This window comes from Parambassis ranga, chromosome 14 (genome assembly GCF_900634625.1).
Source record: "Parambassis ranga chromosome 14, fParRan2.1, whole genome shotgun sequence".
Classification (NCBI taxonomy): Eukaryota; Metazoa; Chordata; class Actinopteri; family Ambassidae; genus Parambassis; species Parambassis ranga.
The window spans coordinates 15,069,788-15,085,915 of record NC_041034.1 but is presented as its reverse complement, the minus strand read 5'-3'; the positions used below and the strand labels follow the sequence as shown (position 1 = coordinate 15,085,915).

Here is a 16,128-nt window from a genome sequence, read left to right as displayed (position 1 = left end):
GAACTCACAAAAAGAAACCTAGAAGAGAGTTTTGTCTGCTCTAAGTGTGGCTTAACATTTAATTATGTCATATATTCTTTTCTCACACTCTATATTTAAAGAGCCATTTCCTTATCTTCTGCAAGGCAACTGAAAAACATGCAATTGTGCATAACTTCTGACCACAATGGCTCTGTGGGCTCCTTAATCTTATCAGCAGTGTGGATGTTTATCAGAGACCACAGGTCATGACATTTCTCAGCTGAATCGGTGAATAACAGCTTGACTGCAAACAAAGCACTATTTAACAAAGAGCATCATTACTGATGCAACAATCTAAACTATTACATCAACACATGCATGTACATCATTTGTTTTAAAAATGTTTGCAATGGAAATATTAGTTACATCCTTACCATATATTTCAACATAATTTTAGAATGTTTACATTTATTTTATAAAGTATGTGTGTTCACGTTGGTCTGAGTGTGAAGAGCTAACAACAAGCTTCCTCGTAGGAACCAGTGTAGTTCTGTCAAATGACTTCTTGGATATACAGTTATTTGATCAAGGATCACAAAATGCAAACAGTGCAATAAATGCTGCTGTCTTTGTTCTACAATGCATTATAGAAAATACCTGATGAGATGGTAACATTAGAAATTAATAAAAGGTCAGAAAAAGCTCTGGAGCCATGGTGCTTTAATTCTCACATATATGCCCAATTTACTCTGCAGTCTGCAGGTATGCGGACCTAAATAAAAAGCTACACTGTTGGACTGCTCATACTTTCTTTTACATTCTGTCCAAAAAGATAGCAACTTACACTTCCACAAAGTGGAACGTTGTCTTGGATTCACAAGTCAGGTCTGTAACTTAGTAAGTTCAAAAGTAAAATGCTACATATAAAAAACAATTTAGGGATATAATTCTATAACTTGGACATTCTAAGTGAAAAACAAAGAAGGGGAAACATCCACTTTTGTTTTTTTATTTAATCCATTTTAGGATTGTTCACTAATCCCCAGAGCATATTCAAAGTCATAAAAAATGATATTTGTATATTGACAACATGGAATGGTCTACTTTAACCGGCCTCATGCACTAACATTTACATTTTCAACAACTTGAACTGGCCAAATGAGCCCAGAGTGTGTGGTGTGTCCAAACCTAACAGGTTGGAATTTCTAAGAAACATTACAACTCATTTGCAAATTCCTTCATGCATAGTCACTCATACAGTACACAACCTTTAGGGCCATCAGTAGTCGTAACACTCTGCTATTAGATCTCCAGCAGATGTGAACTGAAATGTGTCGGGTGCTTTACTTCTTAAAGCTAATACAGCAAACTACATGGGCCCAAGTGACTGAAGCTGATAAATACCAAATGACTTACTTTCTCTGGACGGTAAAAGACAGAAAAAACTATATGAATGCTTGCATTATGATGGGTTTTATGGGGAATCTCACACTGGCATAAACATTCAAAAAAAAACACCAGTCGTGTTTTTTAAAAAAGTGCCAAGTGTTTGTTGTTGATGGTACCACACAAACCAGTACCAAGTGAATTGTGTCAAAAGTACATGTTTACATAAACTGGCAAACAATGTGACCATAGTTAGTATTTAAGTTTTCATGGCTATCAAAAAAAATTGACCTGAAAGTTAAGTTTCTGGATCTGCAACTGGTTATGTGCTTTTAAAGTGAGTAACAGGTTTATTCTTATTGTTCTAAATGAGGCCAAATCAACCTTTACACCTACATTAAAAACCACACATCTATAAATAATCCAATCTGTCTAGCAAGAACATACATACAGCTGTGCAAATATTTGAGTTGTGAAGTTGGTTTCTCCGCCCTTATGAGGGGGTGATGGAGGTGGACTGAGACTAAACCATCACCATTCATCACCACCTCCCCTCATCCAGGAGGGCAGGAGGACTAGATGTAAGACTGATTAAATGGTAAGTGTGAGGCACTGAGTTTGGCTTCAGGGGGCTTTGAGGAGGTGCTATGGGCACAAACATGTCATAAAAATAGATAAAACTACCAAGATGTAATTATTTAGCGTCCTTCAGTGTCTGTCTCCACTTCCACAGCTCTGCAATAGTCTAAAGACAAAAACAAAAGAAGTTTGTTAGTATGGTGAAAGCAGGAAGCAACTCAAGTTCGCTTTTACTGCATGCATGGACATTGGTGCCACCTGGTGGTGACACCAGTACGTGGTTTAACCCCCAGAGACACAAACTTGAGATTTTTTTGGACCATTTAGATGTTGCTGATTTTGTTTTTAACTTTTGATATTTTAGTATGGTTTAGGGAAACATCGTAATATTACGTTAGGCCTGAAGGGGAGCAGGATTTCAGCGATATCGCTGCTCCTCCAAGCAGCTTCATCAGTTCCTGACCAGGACTCTACAACTCCAGCTGCCTTGATTCAGCTTTTAGAACATTAGTTCCAGGCTAAATAATTTTAGTGCACATTTATAACTAATCTTACAACCAGAATCCACACATTCCAGAGGTCGGACGGTACTGTCTGACAGAGCTATTGATCAGTCTATTATCATGCTATGAGCCCTTACACACCTACCTCCCTGAACATCATCACCTCGTTATCAAATGCCATTCAGAGATCAGATATTTGGACAAACAAGTTAAACCCTGAAAATTTTTTTTGAAATTTTTTTGAAAATTTTAAATACAAAAATCCATCAATATCTTCAAATAGATAACTATTGGAACTTACTTTTTAATCACTAGTGTGATATATTATATTATCTATATGCTGTCTAGGTATTTAGATATGTATTTTATATATATTTATATATATATATATTTCTATTTCAATTATCTTTTCTTCTATTTGTCTGTAACAAACCAGAATTTCCCCTTGGGGATAACTAAAGTAATTTCTGATTCTGATCTAGGCATTTTACTAATTACAGAAAAAAAATAATTTTACTTACTTTAGTCTTATTTTATACAGTCACAAAAACCATGGTGCTGAACTTCACGGCAAGTTCATGGCCATGTAACTACACCTACTTACACAATCACTTAACTACATTACAAACCTAAACAATTGAACTCATTGTGGTTTGAGGAAAAAAAAAACTTGTTTAGTTTTTATTTTTGTGAGGTTAAATGTAGTACATGTAGTAGTATACATGTAGTAGTACAACAGTGGGCCACTGAGGGTTAAAAGCAAGTCAAAGCCATGTTTTTCACCCAGCTATTTAATTCCATTTTATAGTTCTATCAGATGAAAAAGTGCAGCCACTGCACATGTACTATACCTTGGCATCTGTGATATTCTGACCGTGCTTCAAAAAGTTCTCAAATTTGGGCTGGGCTTTGGGCATATTCACTCCCTATAAAACAACAAACAGTTACAACAAATGAGCATGCCATATATTTCAAAAAGGAAAGAACAGTGATAATATGAATACATTTATAAAAAAAAAAACAAAAAAAAAAAAAACTTTCAGGACACCAACCTTGCTCACCGCCTCCATCAGCTTGCCTTTAATCTCAGGAAGTGTTAAGTTTCCTTTGGGAGTTGGTGGGGTTTTAGGTGACTTCTCACCTTTTCCTTTAGGGGTCCTTTGCTACATTAAATAAAGTTTGGGTGTTAGAAGTGACATTGACATATTACATGCCGCAACGGTCAACAAGAGTGCCCACAATGTTACCTGGTTAGCAGCTGGAGTGCTAGGCTTAGAACTCTTGCCATTCTGAGCAGAGGCCTTTGGTTTGGTCTGGAACAAAAAGGCAACAATTAGTCACGAGTTTACATTAGTTCAACTTGCAAAAGTGTATGTAGTTTTTTTGCTTGCCTTAACAGGCGATTCCTCTTCCTCGATCTCTTCAACATCATCATCATCCCTGGAGAAAAAAGTTATCGAACAAAAGGTTAAGACATGTTGTGCCATGAAATAAAAAGTTGCCCTTGGCCTCTGTGTATGCCACGTCAGCTGGCAGTAAGCTGAGCAGAAGTGATACACGCACATCCTGTGAAGCTCTCCCTTTAAGTCCAGGGATGTTTTTTCACTTTAACTTTCTCTACTCAGTACAAATGCTGCTACATGAATGCAAAGGCTAATGCTATTATTTCTAGAACTTTTCATACCGTTTTGGTGATATTACTAAACTGAACTTCTCAATTGAGGCTAAATCTGTTTTTATACCATGCTGTAAACATTTATTTCTGCTTTTTTTGTTGCCCATTTTAACATGGGAGCCTAATAACTATTGCAATTTTTAAAATGATACTCACTCATCCTCATCATCATCATCGTCGTCGTCGTCATCATCGTCATCATCATCATCCAATTCCATGTCCATTTTCTGTTTTTTCTATGTAAAAAAAAAAAATAAAACTAAACACATTACATACATGTAACATTACCAAATTTAATTTAAAGAAGTTTTGGGAGGAAATAAACAAACCTGAGCCTTAGCAGCAGGAGAGGAAGCAGGTCTTTTCTTTGATGTTTTCACCTCTTCTTCCTCCTCCTCCTCCTCATCATCATCTTCATCAAAAGACTGGTCAGCCTCCATCACTGTATGAACAAATTTGAAATATTATCCAACAGACACTATGCAGTGGCATCAAAAGATTTGCTCACATAAATGTCAGAGCAATGTTCATCAGAAAGACAAAACCTCATTAATTTCTGTAAACATTAAATACTCACTGACAAGGTGTTGACCACTGAGATGGATCGGACCAGAACCAGCCTTGAGACGGAAAATTGCTGGGGGTGCGATTGTGAAACCTCCGAGACACACCTGCAACAGTACTCCGATTAAAAAACTGCCTGTGATTTATATTGCACAGAGCGAAAAGACTGTTAGTGTGTCTGTACACAGGAGCGAGTGGTTTACTTACACTTGGCAGGGTAGAGGGCTTAAGTGAAACAAGTGCTGCCTTGATTTTCTGACCCTCTGTGTCCTGTCCCTCCACCTCCACCATGTGAAGTTCATCTTTGGTGCTGGGGTCCACACAGGCCTGAGGGAGCAAGAGATTGTATTAGATTTATTTTTTAGGTTAAACTCTGTTCATTAGAACCTGCAAGCTCTCATTATCTCACCCAGTTGTTCTGAAAGTGAAACTTGGATTTCTGTGCACTTACCATCCTGAGATCTAACTGATGCTCCAAATCATCATCATCAGGATTGAACACCACCTCCTTCCCAGCTTCCAGCACACACCCTAAAGACAAGATCACAGTTAAAAATCCAGAAAGCTAAAGCAGTTTGAAGTAATGTATTGTATTAAAAAGCAGAAAGTGACTTCACTAACTTATGCTCCAACAAGATTTGCCTGCTATATTCATTTATGCACAAGAGGGAGCTATACAATCTACTAATATGAGTGTTCTCTCACATGGCACCAGCAGGAATTCCCCCATGAAAGTGATTTTTAAACGTTTGCCGTTTAGTAAGCACGTATTAAGGGTATTTTATTAAATGTCTAACACTTTCTACCAAAAGTATTTATGTGCATTTAAGTAACACTGGTTGTGTTTCACTGGAACCCACATGGATCATTTTACTGATTGATCTGACACAGATAAATGAACAGATTAATGATAACAAGGTTTAAGTGTATGTATGAGTGCCAATAACCGGGCTCTAATTAAAAGTCAATGATTAGAAGTCTGAATTGTTAGCCAAAAACTAGGAGAGGAGCTCGGCGTGCCCCGCGTGTGTGTGTGAACCCACGTTGAGACCACTTCCACAGATGTAAAGCTAAAAATCTGCCAGGTCAACCCCCACCTTTAAATTTGTAGCTCACAGAAACGCGGTGTAAATTAAAATACACAACAGTTTCAGCCTCAAGAGGAGAAAAGCGAACATAGCAACACTGTTCCATTAAAACATGGGCGCCGCCATGTTGATAATGAAACACGTGTATGGCAGACTGGTTCGAAACTGCGCTGCTTATTCAGCCTCTCGCTGCGAAATTATAACAACCAACAACATAGAGAGGTATATTTTCTATCCGTTTTAAAATACTAACAACAACATATTTTTTTCTATTTTAATAACACGCAGCTAAACAGCGAAACATTGCCTTTTGTTTTCTGTTGCTTTTTTGCTGATACTACAAGAAGACGCAGAGAATTAAACAGCTAGGACAGCTGAAACAAAATGCAAGACACAAAACGGAGGAGTTATCTCACCATAAAGAAAGGTTTGTGGGGACAAGGGTTCCTCGCTTAAGCCGTTCATTTTTCAGAAGAGACGCTGACGACCTGCTGCTTGTCTTTAGTGGAAGAAGTACTACTAGTCACCGCCTTTCTCGTGCTACTTTGCTTCCGCTTCTTCTACGTTGAATAAAGAGTCCTATAAGTAACACCGCCCTCTACAGGACGAGTGTGGTAGAGCTCAGGGTTACACAGAGAATTAAAGAAGTATATGTATTTTTTCTACCTTACAATGCTCATAGAATTAAATCAGTTTTACATAAATATCACATAAATTCATACATTTTTGTACATTTGTGCAGGTAAAGAAAAACCTTTTGGACATATAGTTTTGTTTATAAATAAAATTGTTGTACACATAGAATAGAATAGAATAGAATAGAATAGAATAGAATAGAATAGAATAGAATAGAATAGAATAGAATAGAATAGAATATACTTTATTAATCCCTTTGGGAAGGTCCCTCATGGAAATTTGCGTATTTAAATTATTATTACTTAATAATAATTTATTTATTTAAATTTACATATAACCTACATTTAGGATGCTTTCTTTACACATATTATAGTGGAAGCAAAATAGTCTAAGCTGTCATGTCTCAGCCTTAATACACTCATCTCGTATTTTAACTAAATCTATGAGAAGTTTCAGTAGATAAACAATAATATATGTATTTTACTCCTGGATCAAAATAACTTTAGAGGAGATAATGGAGCCTATAGCTGGCTAATCCATGACTTGTTGATTTAATTAATCAGGAAGCTGTGATTTCCATTGGGATAGCTGATCCTAACCTGTATGCATGCATGTACACACACACACACACACACACACACACACACACACACACAAACTTCAGCAGCAATTTCCATTAATTAATTCAATTCAAACCATTGACATAATGTATATGAAACACCACTCAGAGTAAGAATTGACATATTTATTCTCATGGTTTAGAATTAATCTTCTTTTTTGTGAGATTTTACAGCCTTATTTCAAACCTTATCACCCAGGTGCTGTGATGTCACACAGATGTAACATACTGCAAAAAGCTGCTCCACTGACTGCAAAAAGAACAATGATTAATATTTCAGTGCAGCTATAGCCTAGTGGCTTTTCTCTCATGGTGGTGCTTGGTCAAATGCACCAGCACTTGCAGAAAAACAGCCAACAAATCCGGTTTTTTCATCATCAGTGTGATACCACAGTCCTGGTTCGAATGGAGGAGGCAGTGCCAAATGTTAATGAATACAGATGGAGATGTCCTGATGTCAACGAAATATCACATTCCAAAGCTGACATTCAGTGGTATTTCCCTGCAAGATTATAACAAACTTTCTCATACTGAGATTCCATTAGAAAGGCCCAGCAGATCTCAAACTCATGTGCAAATATATTGTGTTTTATGAGCTTACTGTTTATTCAACACCTTAATTTTTGTGGGCACTTTGTAATGATATCCTAAATGTATGCATGTTTTTCCACACTTTTCTTTTTATAGAATTTTTAACAACACACTAATTTGACCACAAGAAGCAAAGCAGCATGTGAAAATAAAAAAGAATGAATCTGTTTTTTTCTTTTCTAAAAACCTAAGTCTCAACACATACACACCAAATAAGACCCATGACTCTCTACTGTAAGCTTTAGACAGACTAACAACAGGCATGTAGACAGACTCTGCACACAAAGGGGCTGCCAGGTCAACACAACAAGTACAGGGGCCACTGCATCACTGAAGCCAAAACATGACATCTGAAATGTTTCACATCCGTCAACCATCAAATGCGTGAGATAAATATATGATGTCCTGATGGCCAAATTCCCATAACAAACTCGCTTGGAGATCAATCAAAAGCTATTGCAAAAAGCATGCAGTTATATTTTGGCAATAAAGGAGCATCTTTTGGCAAAAAATAGTCCAGCTCGTTGAACCTCTTCAGTGGTCGGGAGCAGCCTTGTCATGTAGGAACATCTTTATCTTTAGTGGGCCGATGTGTTAATGTCCAAGTCTGTCACATCAGTCATTTTGTGTTGTCTAGCAGAACTTGGCAGGAAGGCTAAAAGCATTCCAGTCCCAGTCCCTTCGTTCAAAACATTCCAGGGGATTCTTCTTTGCTGTAGCCAGGCCACAGCTGGATACGAGGAATGAAGACAGAAGGGGGAGGAGGAGGAGGAGGAGGAGGAGGAGGAGAGACTGAATGTATTGCAAATATGCATCCACACACACGCACTCACACCAAGCCCTCTGGTTTTTCCATGACTTTGTCTCCGTCTTCTCCACAGGTCCTACATCACGTTTTCAAACAGCTGCATGGATCTCATCATAGTTTCATCCTAGAGACAGAGCATACATGTTTATGGTAGAATGCTGCATTTAACTGTCAGCTTCTGTATTGTGTCACTGTATAACACTGTGTGTGCAGTAACACTAGCTGTATACAGGGATCCCAGTATTTTCTGATGTACTTACTACTCGCATTTACTTATTTATAAAACTGCATGTTCTACAAACAATAAAATGGCCATCTTATTCCATTTATTATTTGACACTTCACTTATTTGTTCCACACAGTACATACCTCTTGACACGCCATAATAAATTCCTCCAGTGTCACTACTCCATCTTTATTCTTATCCATTTTCTGCAGAAAAACATATGTGTTTTATCATTTTATTAGGATATTACTGAATGTTTAACTCAAGTGGTTGGATGCCTTAAAAATAGGCTTGGGGTGGAAAGGGTTAACTTGCTTACTTGCAGAGATTTTCAAAAACAAAGCCCAAAAAAAATCACCCTAGAGTTGCTGCCAGGAATGGCATCACCTCTTATATAAAACTTTATAAGCTTCATCACTAGTATGCAAAGTCACTAGTAAAAGTAGCAGAGAGGTTCATTTAGGATTGTCATAAGATACATTAAAAGCCATCATTTCCCCCTTCATGCTGTGTAAAGTCAATGTGTTTGAAATGATCTTCCACTTCTGACTTACCCCATCATTAAGAAACTGACCTGAAAAAAGGCGTCCACATGCTGCTGTGGGACGTCTCCCTTTAGCGCGGGGTATGTGTATTTCCCCATCATGTCATAAATGGCTCTCACGATCTCTGTCATTTCCTGAAACACACGTATTGTGCTGTCACAGTGTTGTGAGATACTATTTAAAACACTGCGAGCACAATCCCACCTCTCTGTTTATGTATCCATCTCTGTTGATGTCGTAAAGGTGAAACGTCCACTCCAGCTTTTCCCTCAGCGTCCCCCTCAGCAGAATAGACAGCCCCGTTACAAAGTCCTATAAAAATAAAACAGCAAGAAAGTAATACATAACTGCACAAGACAGTGAAGACACAAATGTTTTTTTATGTTTTATTTACCTTAAACTTAATGGAGCCATTATTTGTGGTGTCAAATGCATTGAAAAGATAATGTGCATACATGCTTGCATCTGCAACACAAAAATTAAAGTGTACAGTAACAATGTAAATGTTACAGAGCAATTAATGATATTAAAAGTAGGCACCTTACCTCCATGAGGGAAAAACTGCGCATAAATGTGTTTAAATGTCTCCTCGTTTACGACTCCACTTGGACATTCCTGTAAGGGTGAAATCATTTTAATTTAAATTGTAATCTATTTGTCAGTGGATCATCTGACACAAGCATATTAAAGTTGATCATTAGTTCCTAAGAATTAAGGTAGAAGGAGAAGAGTCATATAGCTACATTTATACAGCATGCATTTTAATAGGTTGACGTTTTTGGGTTGGATAAATAAAAACTTTATACTGTAGAAACTGGATGATGGCCTAGCCATCTGGGCCAAGGACATGGTGGTAACACAGGAGGATGAAGCTTTTAGAAACTCAATTCAAACATGGCAGAGATAGATGAGACAGGTGAGCCCAGTCCTGAAATGCTGGTCACGGTCGTCACTTGAGAGACTGACAAGTAACACAAATGTATGTATGTGTATGTGTAAAATCCCTGCACCGTGACACTCCTTGGATCTCATGAGAAGCAAATTTGGCACAACGTGTCAAGAAACATCATCATTCTCATCATTTAAGCCAACTACTGACAGCAACTACAGATGAAGTCATCCGCCACTGGATCATTCCAGCCCTTTAGTCCAGTTTCACTTTGTGCAGCCTTACACAACACTAGAAACCAATGTGTCACAGCACCTATTACATTTGAGCCATGCGCTTCATTGAAGCTGAAAGTTGCTTACATTCTTAAAACCACGATAGAGAATCTGCAGCTCCTGTTTGGTGAAGTTCGTTTGAGCTTCCAGTTGGTCGAGACCTTCTGGCCTGTGACAAACCATCGTCATCTCAAGCTCATCATCTGTTTTATCTACAGGGAGGGGAAAGGAAAAAGGGGGACAGAAAGAGATCCATGTATTACAGCCAAGATTGCTTTAATGCCTGTGTAACAAAAAAAATGTACAATAGTGCAACACACAGGAAAGACACAAGTCAGCGAAGCTTAAAAATGTTAAGGCAGCAGGAAACCTATCAAAAAATCTGATGAGACAGCAGAAAAGAAGGTAACAAGTGAAGCATAAGGGAATAAGGCAGAACAAGAGAAAAAGATGGATTGGAGAAGACTGACAATTTAGGTTTCCCCTTAGGTGCTGGAAGCATGATAATAATGGAAACGTGGCGCTCAGTATCGGCCGCTGTGGAGACGGATGGTGGTTAATGATGTGAGGAGATGCTTCTGCTGCGGGCGAGTGTTTGTCTCTGTGACTGTCCTCAGCGGCAGGCCAGCGCTAACATCCCAACATCCGACAGTGGGCACAAACTAATGAGTTCGCTAACAAGAACAAACATTCAAAAGGAAACAGCCACTGGCAGCTGCAGACGGCGGTGAAGGGATTAAATCTAAAAGCCTGAAGCCTTATGGCAGGATGGCTTGTTTACACAGGGTGGCCTGTAACTTGTTGATTAAATATCTCAACTGGGGCAGAGATGTGTGCAACGTTTTTGCTCTAATATTAGGTGCTCTGTCCTGGAATGAACACAAAATTGTGCACATTAAAAATGCATGCATGAGTCAGAGAATGAGGAAAGTTGATTAAAAATAATATATTGTTCATTCTTTGCTTTTTGAATGGGAGTGATGACTCATTCATTTCAAACCAAAACTGCATCTATTATTATGTATCATCTGTCATCTTCATATAAATCTTACATCAAACATCCTGTTCCAACACTGCAGTAACAACAAATGCATTTGTTTCTTTGCACATTTGTTACTTATTGATCTTATTATTATTATTTACATACACACAGCATTTGTTATAATTCATGTTTTCTAACATCTGTGGGTGGTGCGGTGTCATCTGAACATGCATGTTTATGTATCATTCCCTCAATCTTCCCTCCATCTTCCTCTGAGCTCCAGTTGCCATCCCACCGACTCTTGTTGTCATGGAGATAGACAGCCATGATAAATGTGAGCAGTGGTTTGGTATACTGGATGAACTGATAAAAAAAAGGCATCAAGTATAATTTGTACATTTATTTTCCTGTCTTGTGTAACATGACAACAAAACAAGGAGGTGTTGTTTTCACACTGTGGCAGCGCTTTGCTCTGCTGCGAACGCAACAGTGTGATAAGGAGCAGATGAAACGAAATGAGGATGTGAAAGGGAAGCAGGCAGGGGGTGTTGATTAGAGGAAGGGGTGAAATATAGAGGGGTGAGGTGAGAGGGAGGACAACACACTATCACACTGCCTCTTCCCTGTTTCAAATCAGTTTTGAGGTGCAAAGCCAACTTTTAAAGCTGTAACATTATGAAATACTTTGGTAAACAACTCAAAAGCTATTGGCTGACTGTCAATGGAAACCGCTGTAACAGATTCAGGCTTGTTTAAACTTCTGTCTTGGCTGTCCTGTTATCACAAAATGTAAGCTCATAGTGTTGTTGGTGATCTCAAAGTCTCACTCTGTCCGCTCTGCTTCACACACCTAGAGTTTAATGGGAAGATTGTCCCTTGTGCTGTAGATATGACAGGCTATAGCATATAGGTCTTGGCTGGTGGTCAATTAAAATCCATTCAAACTTTAACTTTACTTTAAATCTTGTCTCTTGTCTTACACCATCCCTTGTCATATCATTTATCTGGTTGGTCACATCAACAACATAATTACATTTCTTGGAAACAAGGAAACACACCAGCACTTACTTAAGGAGTAATGTGGAGTGACTTTCGACACCCTGAGGGCCGGTGGGTTGGTTTATACATAGCATAGGTGTGATGCTCAGAAATAATCAACAGATTACATAGTGCTGCTCCCGACCAATCACAATCAAGTTAGTCTGTGATTCTCCTTACATTCAACGCCAGCTGATGTTGGTTGAAGTGAGACAGATGAAATTGTATTATTATTAGCCTCCTTATATAGCATGTTGACAAAAAAACGTAAAAATTATGTTTACCGTAGGTGGTATGTCATCGCAAAATGAAGATTGACATAATGAAGCAATTTACCCCCTGAAATAAATAAAGGATTTCTGATTCCTGGCAGAGAAGACAGCACAGATGTATCCACCAATCTGGTAAAACACACACCAGCTGCACTGTTGGCAATGATACAAACAACAGGTTTTCTTGTTCTTGCCTGGTTTTGTATGTATGTATGTATGTATGTATGTATGTATGTATGTGTATGTGTGTGTGTGTAAGCATACAATTTTGTCATATAGAAAATATTTTTGTATCCTGCTGTGAGCTGCCTCAGTGTCCTATTTCTTGTGCTGCTGTTATACTTATGAGAATCTTATCCATCTTATCTCCTCTGCACAGCTGTCACCATGGCACACTTTTAAATGGACAACTTTAACTGAGCTAGAAAAAACACTGAGATGACCTGCTTTGTTACAGTGTTCCTAAAAAGATATAACCAAAACAAGGGTAAATGATTATATCTCATATCTGTGTGAAAACAAATGCCTTGTGGGGTGTTCCATCTGTGTGAGGCAGTAATCGCTTTGTTTGTGGCATTCTCCTCTTTTTTTTTCAATCTTTTTCATTCTGCTATAAATTCATCATTCACCCTGGTGGAGTATGTGTGTGTGTGTGTGTGTGTGTTCACACTCTTCCTTTTTTATGCCCCTACAACCCAGTCTCCATGACAACGGGCTTCTCAAGCATAAGGCCAGGGAGAGGTATGATATGTGAGCTGCGTGTTAATTCACATGCTCCGCCATGTTTCTCTTTCACTCACTCACACATTTGACAAGCATGAACGAAAACACACACACACACACACACATGAACACACATGCACACACACAATTATAGAGTCAGGGGCAGTGATTTTCTTTTCAAGGGCATTCTAATTTAATGCATCCTAATATAGCGTCACCCCATCATTATTACAGTACATGTGTTAGACCTTACAATTAAACATCACCTAAGACTTGAATCACATTTTTGTTGCCACTTTTTGGAGAGAAAATTCAGTTTGCATTTAAGAATTTTATTTTTTTCCCCCACACACAAAAACACATTATAGCATCAGTGTCATTTATTGTTTGTCTAACTTCTTAGTTTCATTATTTATATCCCACTACAGAAAATGGATAAAGTGTTTCACTTGTCTTTGTTGTGCATAAAAAATAACAAATGAAAACAAACAAACTGAATTGGCACAGGTCTAAGTTATTATCATCATCCCCTCCTCTCTGCACACTCTCTTCCTCACTTTAGCCTTCTGTTGCTCATTTGCCTTCTCTCCGTCTCTTTCTGACTAATGTTGACGTACCTCTGGACGGTCTCCTCTGTTTGGTTTGCATGGTCAAAGTGCCCACCACTGCACCCATGTTGTCACCGTGGAAACCAGCCTGGTCAAACAACCCAGAGAGTAATAGTCCTCTTATTTATTTTCGCGATTTTTTTTCTGTCAGCCTGTCGTCCCCGGCTCTGTCTCCCTTCCACAGCTCTGCCTCTTAAAGGGGTTTTGCCCCTGTTATGTCTTCTCACTGATTTCAGATCTGTCACCAAGGGACGACTCTCTCTCTCTCCTTTGAGCTCTTGAATTTCTGATCCCCTCCTTCAAACACATACACACACAGGCACAGAGAAGCTGCTCCTGCCTTTCTGCGCCACTCCCTCTGTTCTGTTCCTCCTCACTACTCATCTGTCAGCCTTTCCCCCCCTCTTTTCGAGCTCCCTGCCTCCTCATTCACCTCGAGTTGTTGTGGAGGGGATGTGATAACACTAACTGACAAGTGAGTGGAGGGAGGTGAAGAACTGTACGTTTTATCCATCTATTTTTTCTTTTTCTATTCTAAATCAGTACATATTTTCCTCTCTGTTGCTCAGCTCAGCTCAGTGGTTAATGATGACTTCCATTTGATACTACTTCAAATTAGCGCTCTGCTCACCGAAGTGTGTACAATAATGAGCATGTAGCTCTGAAGCTGTTGGTTTGTGCTCGCCATAGTGCAGACATGTCTCTGTCTCTCTGGAAACTTAACTGAGTGTTGGATTTTTTTTTGTACTGTGGTACAAACAAGAACATTAGTGTTTAATAGTGTCAATGAATATTCATTAAGCAGACTGTGTGCACCGAGTGATTTCACTCTAAACGCTAAGCATTACGAGGAACCATGGATACACATGTGTTTATAGACAATAGGATTTTTAATTGTGATTAAAAACAGCTAAGAGTAAAATGTCATGATTTTTATGCAGGATCATTCAAATTATTTTTTTTAATACAAAGAAAGACATTTTAAACCTCAGCTGCTGTGTGTAAAGGTGTAAAGGCATGGAGTGGAAACAGAAAATGTGAATGTGAAATATTCCAGTCTCTGCTTCACGCTGACTACACTGCGTGAGTGTACGTATGTGTACACATATATATGTGTATGTGTGTGTGTGTATGTAACTGCTTCAGAAACTGCTCTTAGCTTAAAAAATTCATGGAGTGCCACTTTTTTTTTCAATGCTGCTCCAGCTTTCCTGTTTCTTGAAAGTTTCGTACTACATCCTCTGGACTGAGCATTAAAAAAAAAAGTATAAAATGAAATAAAAACAATAACAAAAACAAGAAACAAGACATCACAGCTTTAACACCAATAAGTGTATAATAACAATATTTAATTTCCTGTCATTATGCAGACTTAAAAACCTATCCTTGCTAGACTACAATATATTTGCAGGCATTTAAATGAGTTGCATGTGTCTGTGTGGCCCAGGTGGAGCTGTGGTAAGAGCACATGCACTAATAAATTCAAACATAAAGTTCTAATACATTTACACTCCTCTCATGCTACATTTTTATTTTACAATCCCTTGTTAGCAACAGTGTTGCATTTCCTGCCATGTTTTTTTATTCAAACATGCACCACTTTTACTTACTTTACTTACTCAGGAAGCCTAAATAAACATTGTAAGTGATCTCACAGATGCTTTTAATTTGCCCCTTGTCATTGCAAATAGAAGCAAGCCCCCTGATGCACAACGATATACACACACACAAGCACACACACACTTGCAGATGGGAAATTAAGTATTCCTTAACCCTAAGTAATCCTAGTGACAGATGTTTGCCATCTGGAGCTGTATTTCTGCACCACATCACCCTACACTGTGTCAAGCACCAAGGACACACGCGCTGCAGTTTCGCTTAATCTCTTCATTGTCGCCTCACCAGTTCATTCATACGCCGCGCAAGCCAGACAGGCCCCACAGGCAGCAGAAAGGACTCACATCAACATACCATGCTTGAGGAAAATATAAAAAAAAACAAATGACAGAACAAATACATCTTAATATCACAGACACTTAAGTTTTCTCACTCAAAAATATTCAAACAAAGATCCACAAATGACCTCAGACAGTCTGAAGAAAATTACTTTCCCTTCAGATGGCCAGCATCAGATGGCCGGTTCAGACCTGATGGAGTATC

General features: G+C 38.5%; 2 protein-coding genes across 2 annotated transcripts; both read right to left on the bottom strand.

Moving 5' to 3' along the window:
* Positions 1–519: 519 nt before the first annotated feature.
* On the bottom strand, positions 520–6,311 carry npm1a (nucleophosmin 1a). The gene is made up of 11 exons (XM_028421073.1): positions 6,173–6,311; positions 5,120–5,199; positions 4,876–4,995; positions 4,682–4,775; positions 4,434–4,546; positions 4,261–4,340; positions 3,821–3,869; positions 3,677–3,742; positions 3,482–3,592; positions 3,281–3,355; positions 520–2,092 (listed from the first exon to the last, which is right to left on the bottom strand). Exons 1-11 carry the CDS (start codon positions 6,219–6,221, stop codon positions 2,042–2,044), a joined length of 888 nt encoding a protein of 295 aa, XP_028276874.1. The 5' UTR covers positions 6,222–6,311; the 3' UTR covers positions 520–2,041.
* Positions 6,312–7,122: 811 nt separating this feature from the next.
* On the bottom strand, positions 7,123–14,309 carry kcnip1b (Kv channel interacting protein 1 b). The gene is made up of 8 exons (XM_028421191.1): positions 13,978–14,309; positions 10,433–10,557; positions 9,727–9,796; positions 9,576–9,646; positions 9,386–9,493; positions 9,211–9,315; positions 8,780–8,842; positions 7,123–8,534 (listed from the first exon to the last, which is right to left on the bottom strand). The coding sequence occupies exons 1-8, from the start codon at positions 14,033–14,035 to the stop codon at positions 8,487–8,489; spliced, it is 648 nt and encodes a 215-aa protein (XP_028276992.1). The 5' UTR covers positions 14,036–14,309; the 3' UTR covers positions 7,123–8,486.
* Positions 14,310–16,128: the final 1,819 nt, after the last annotated feature.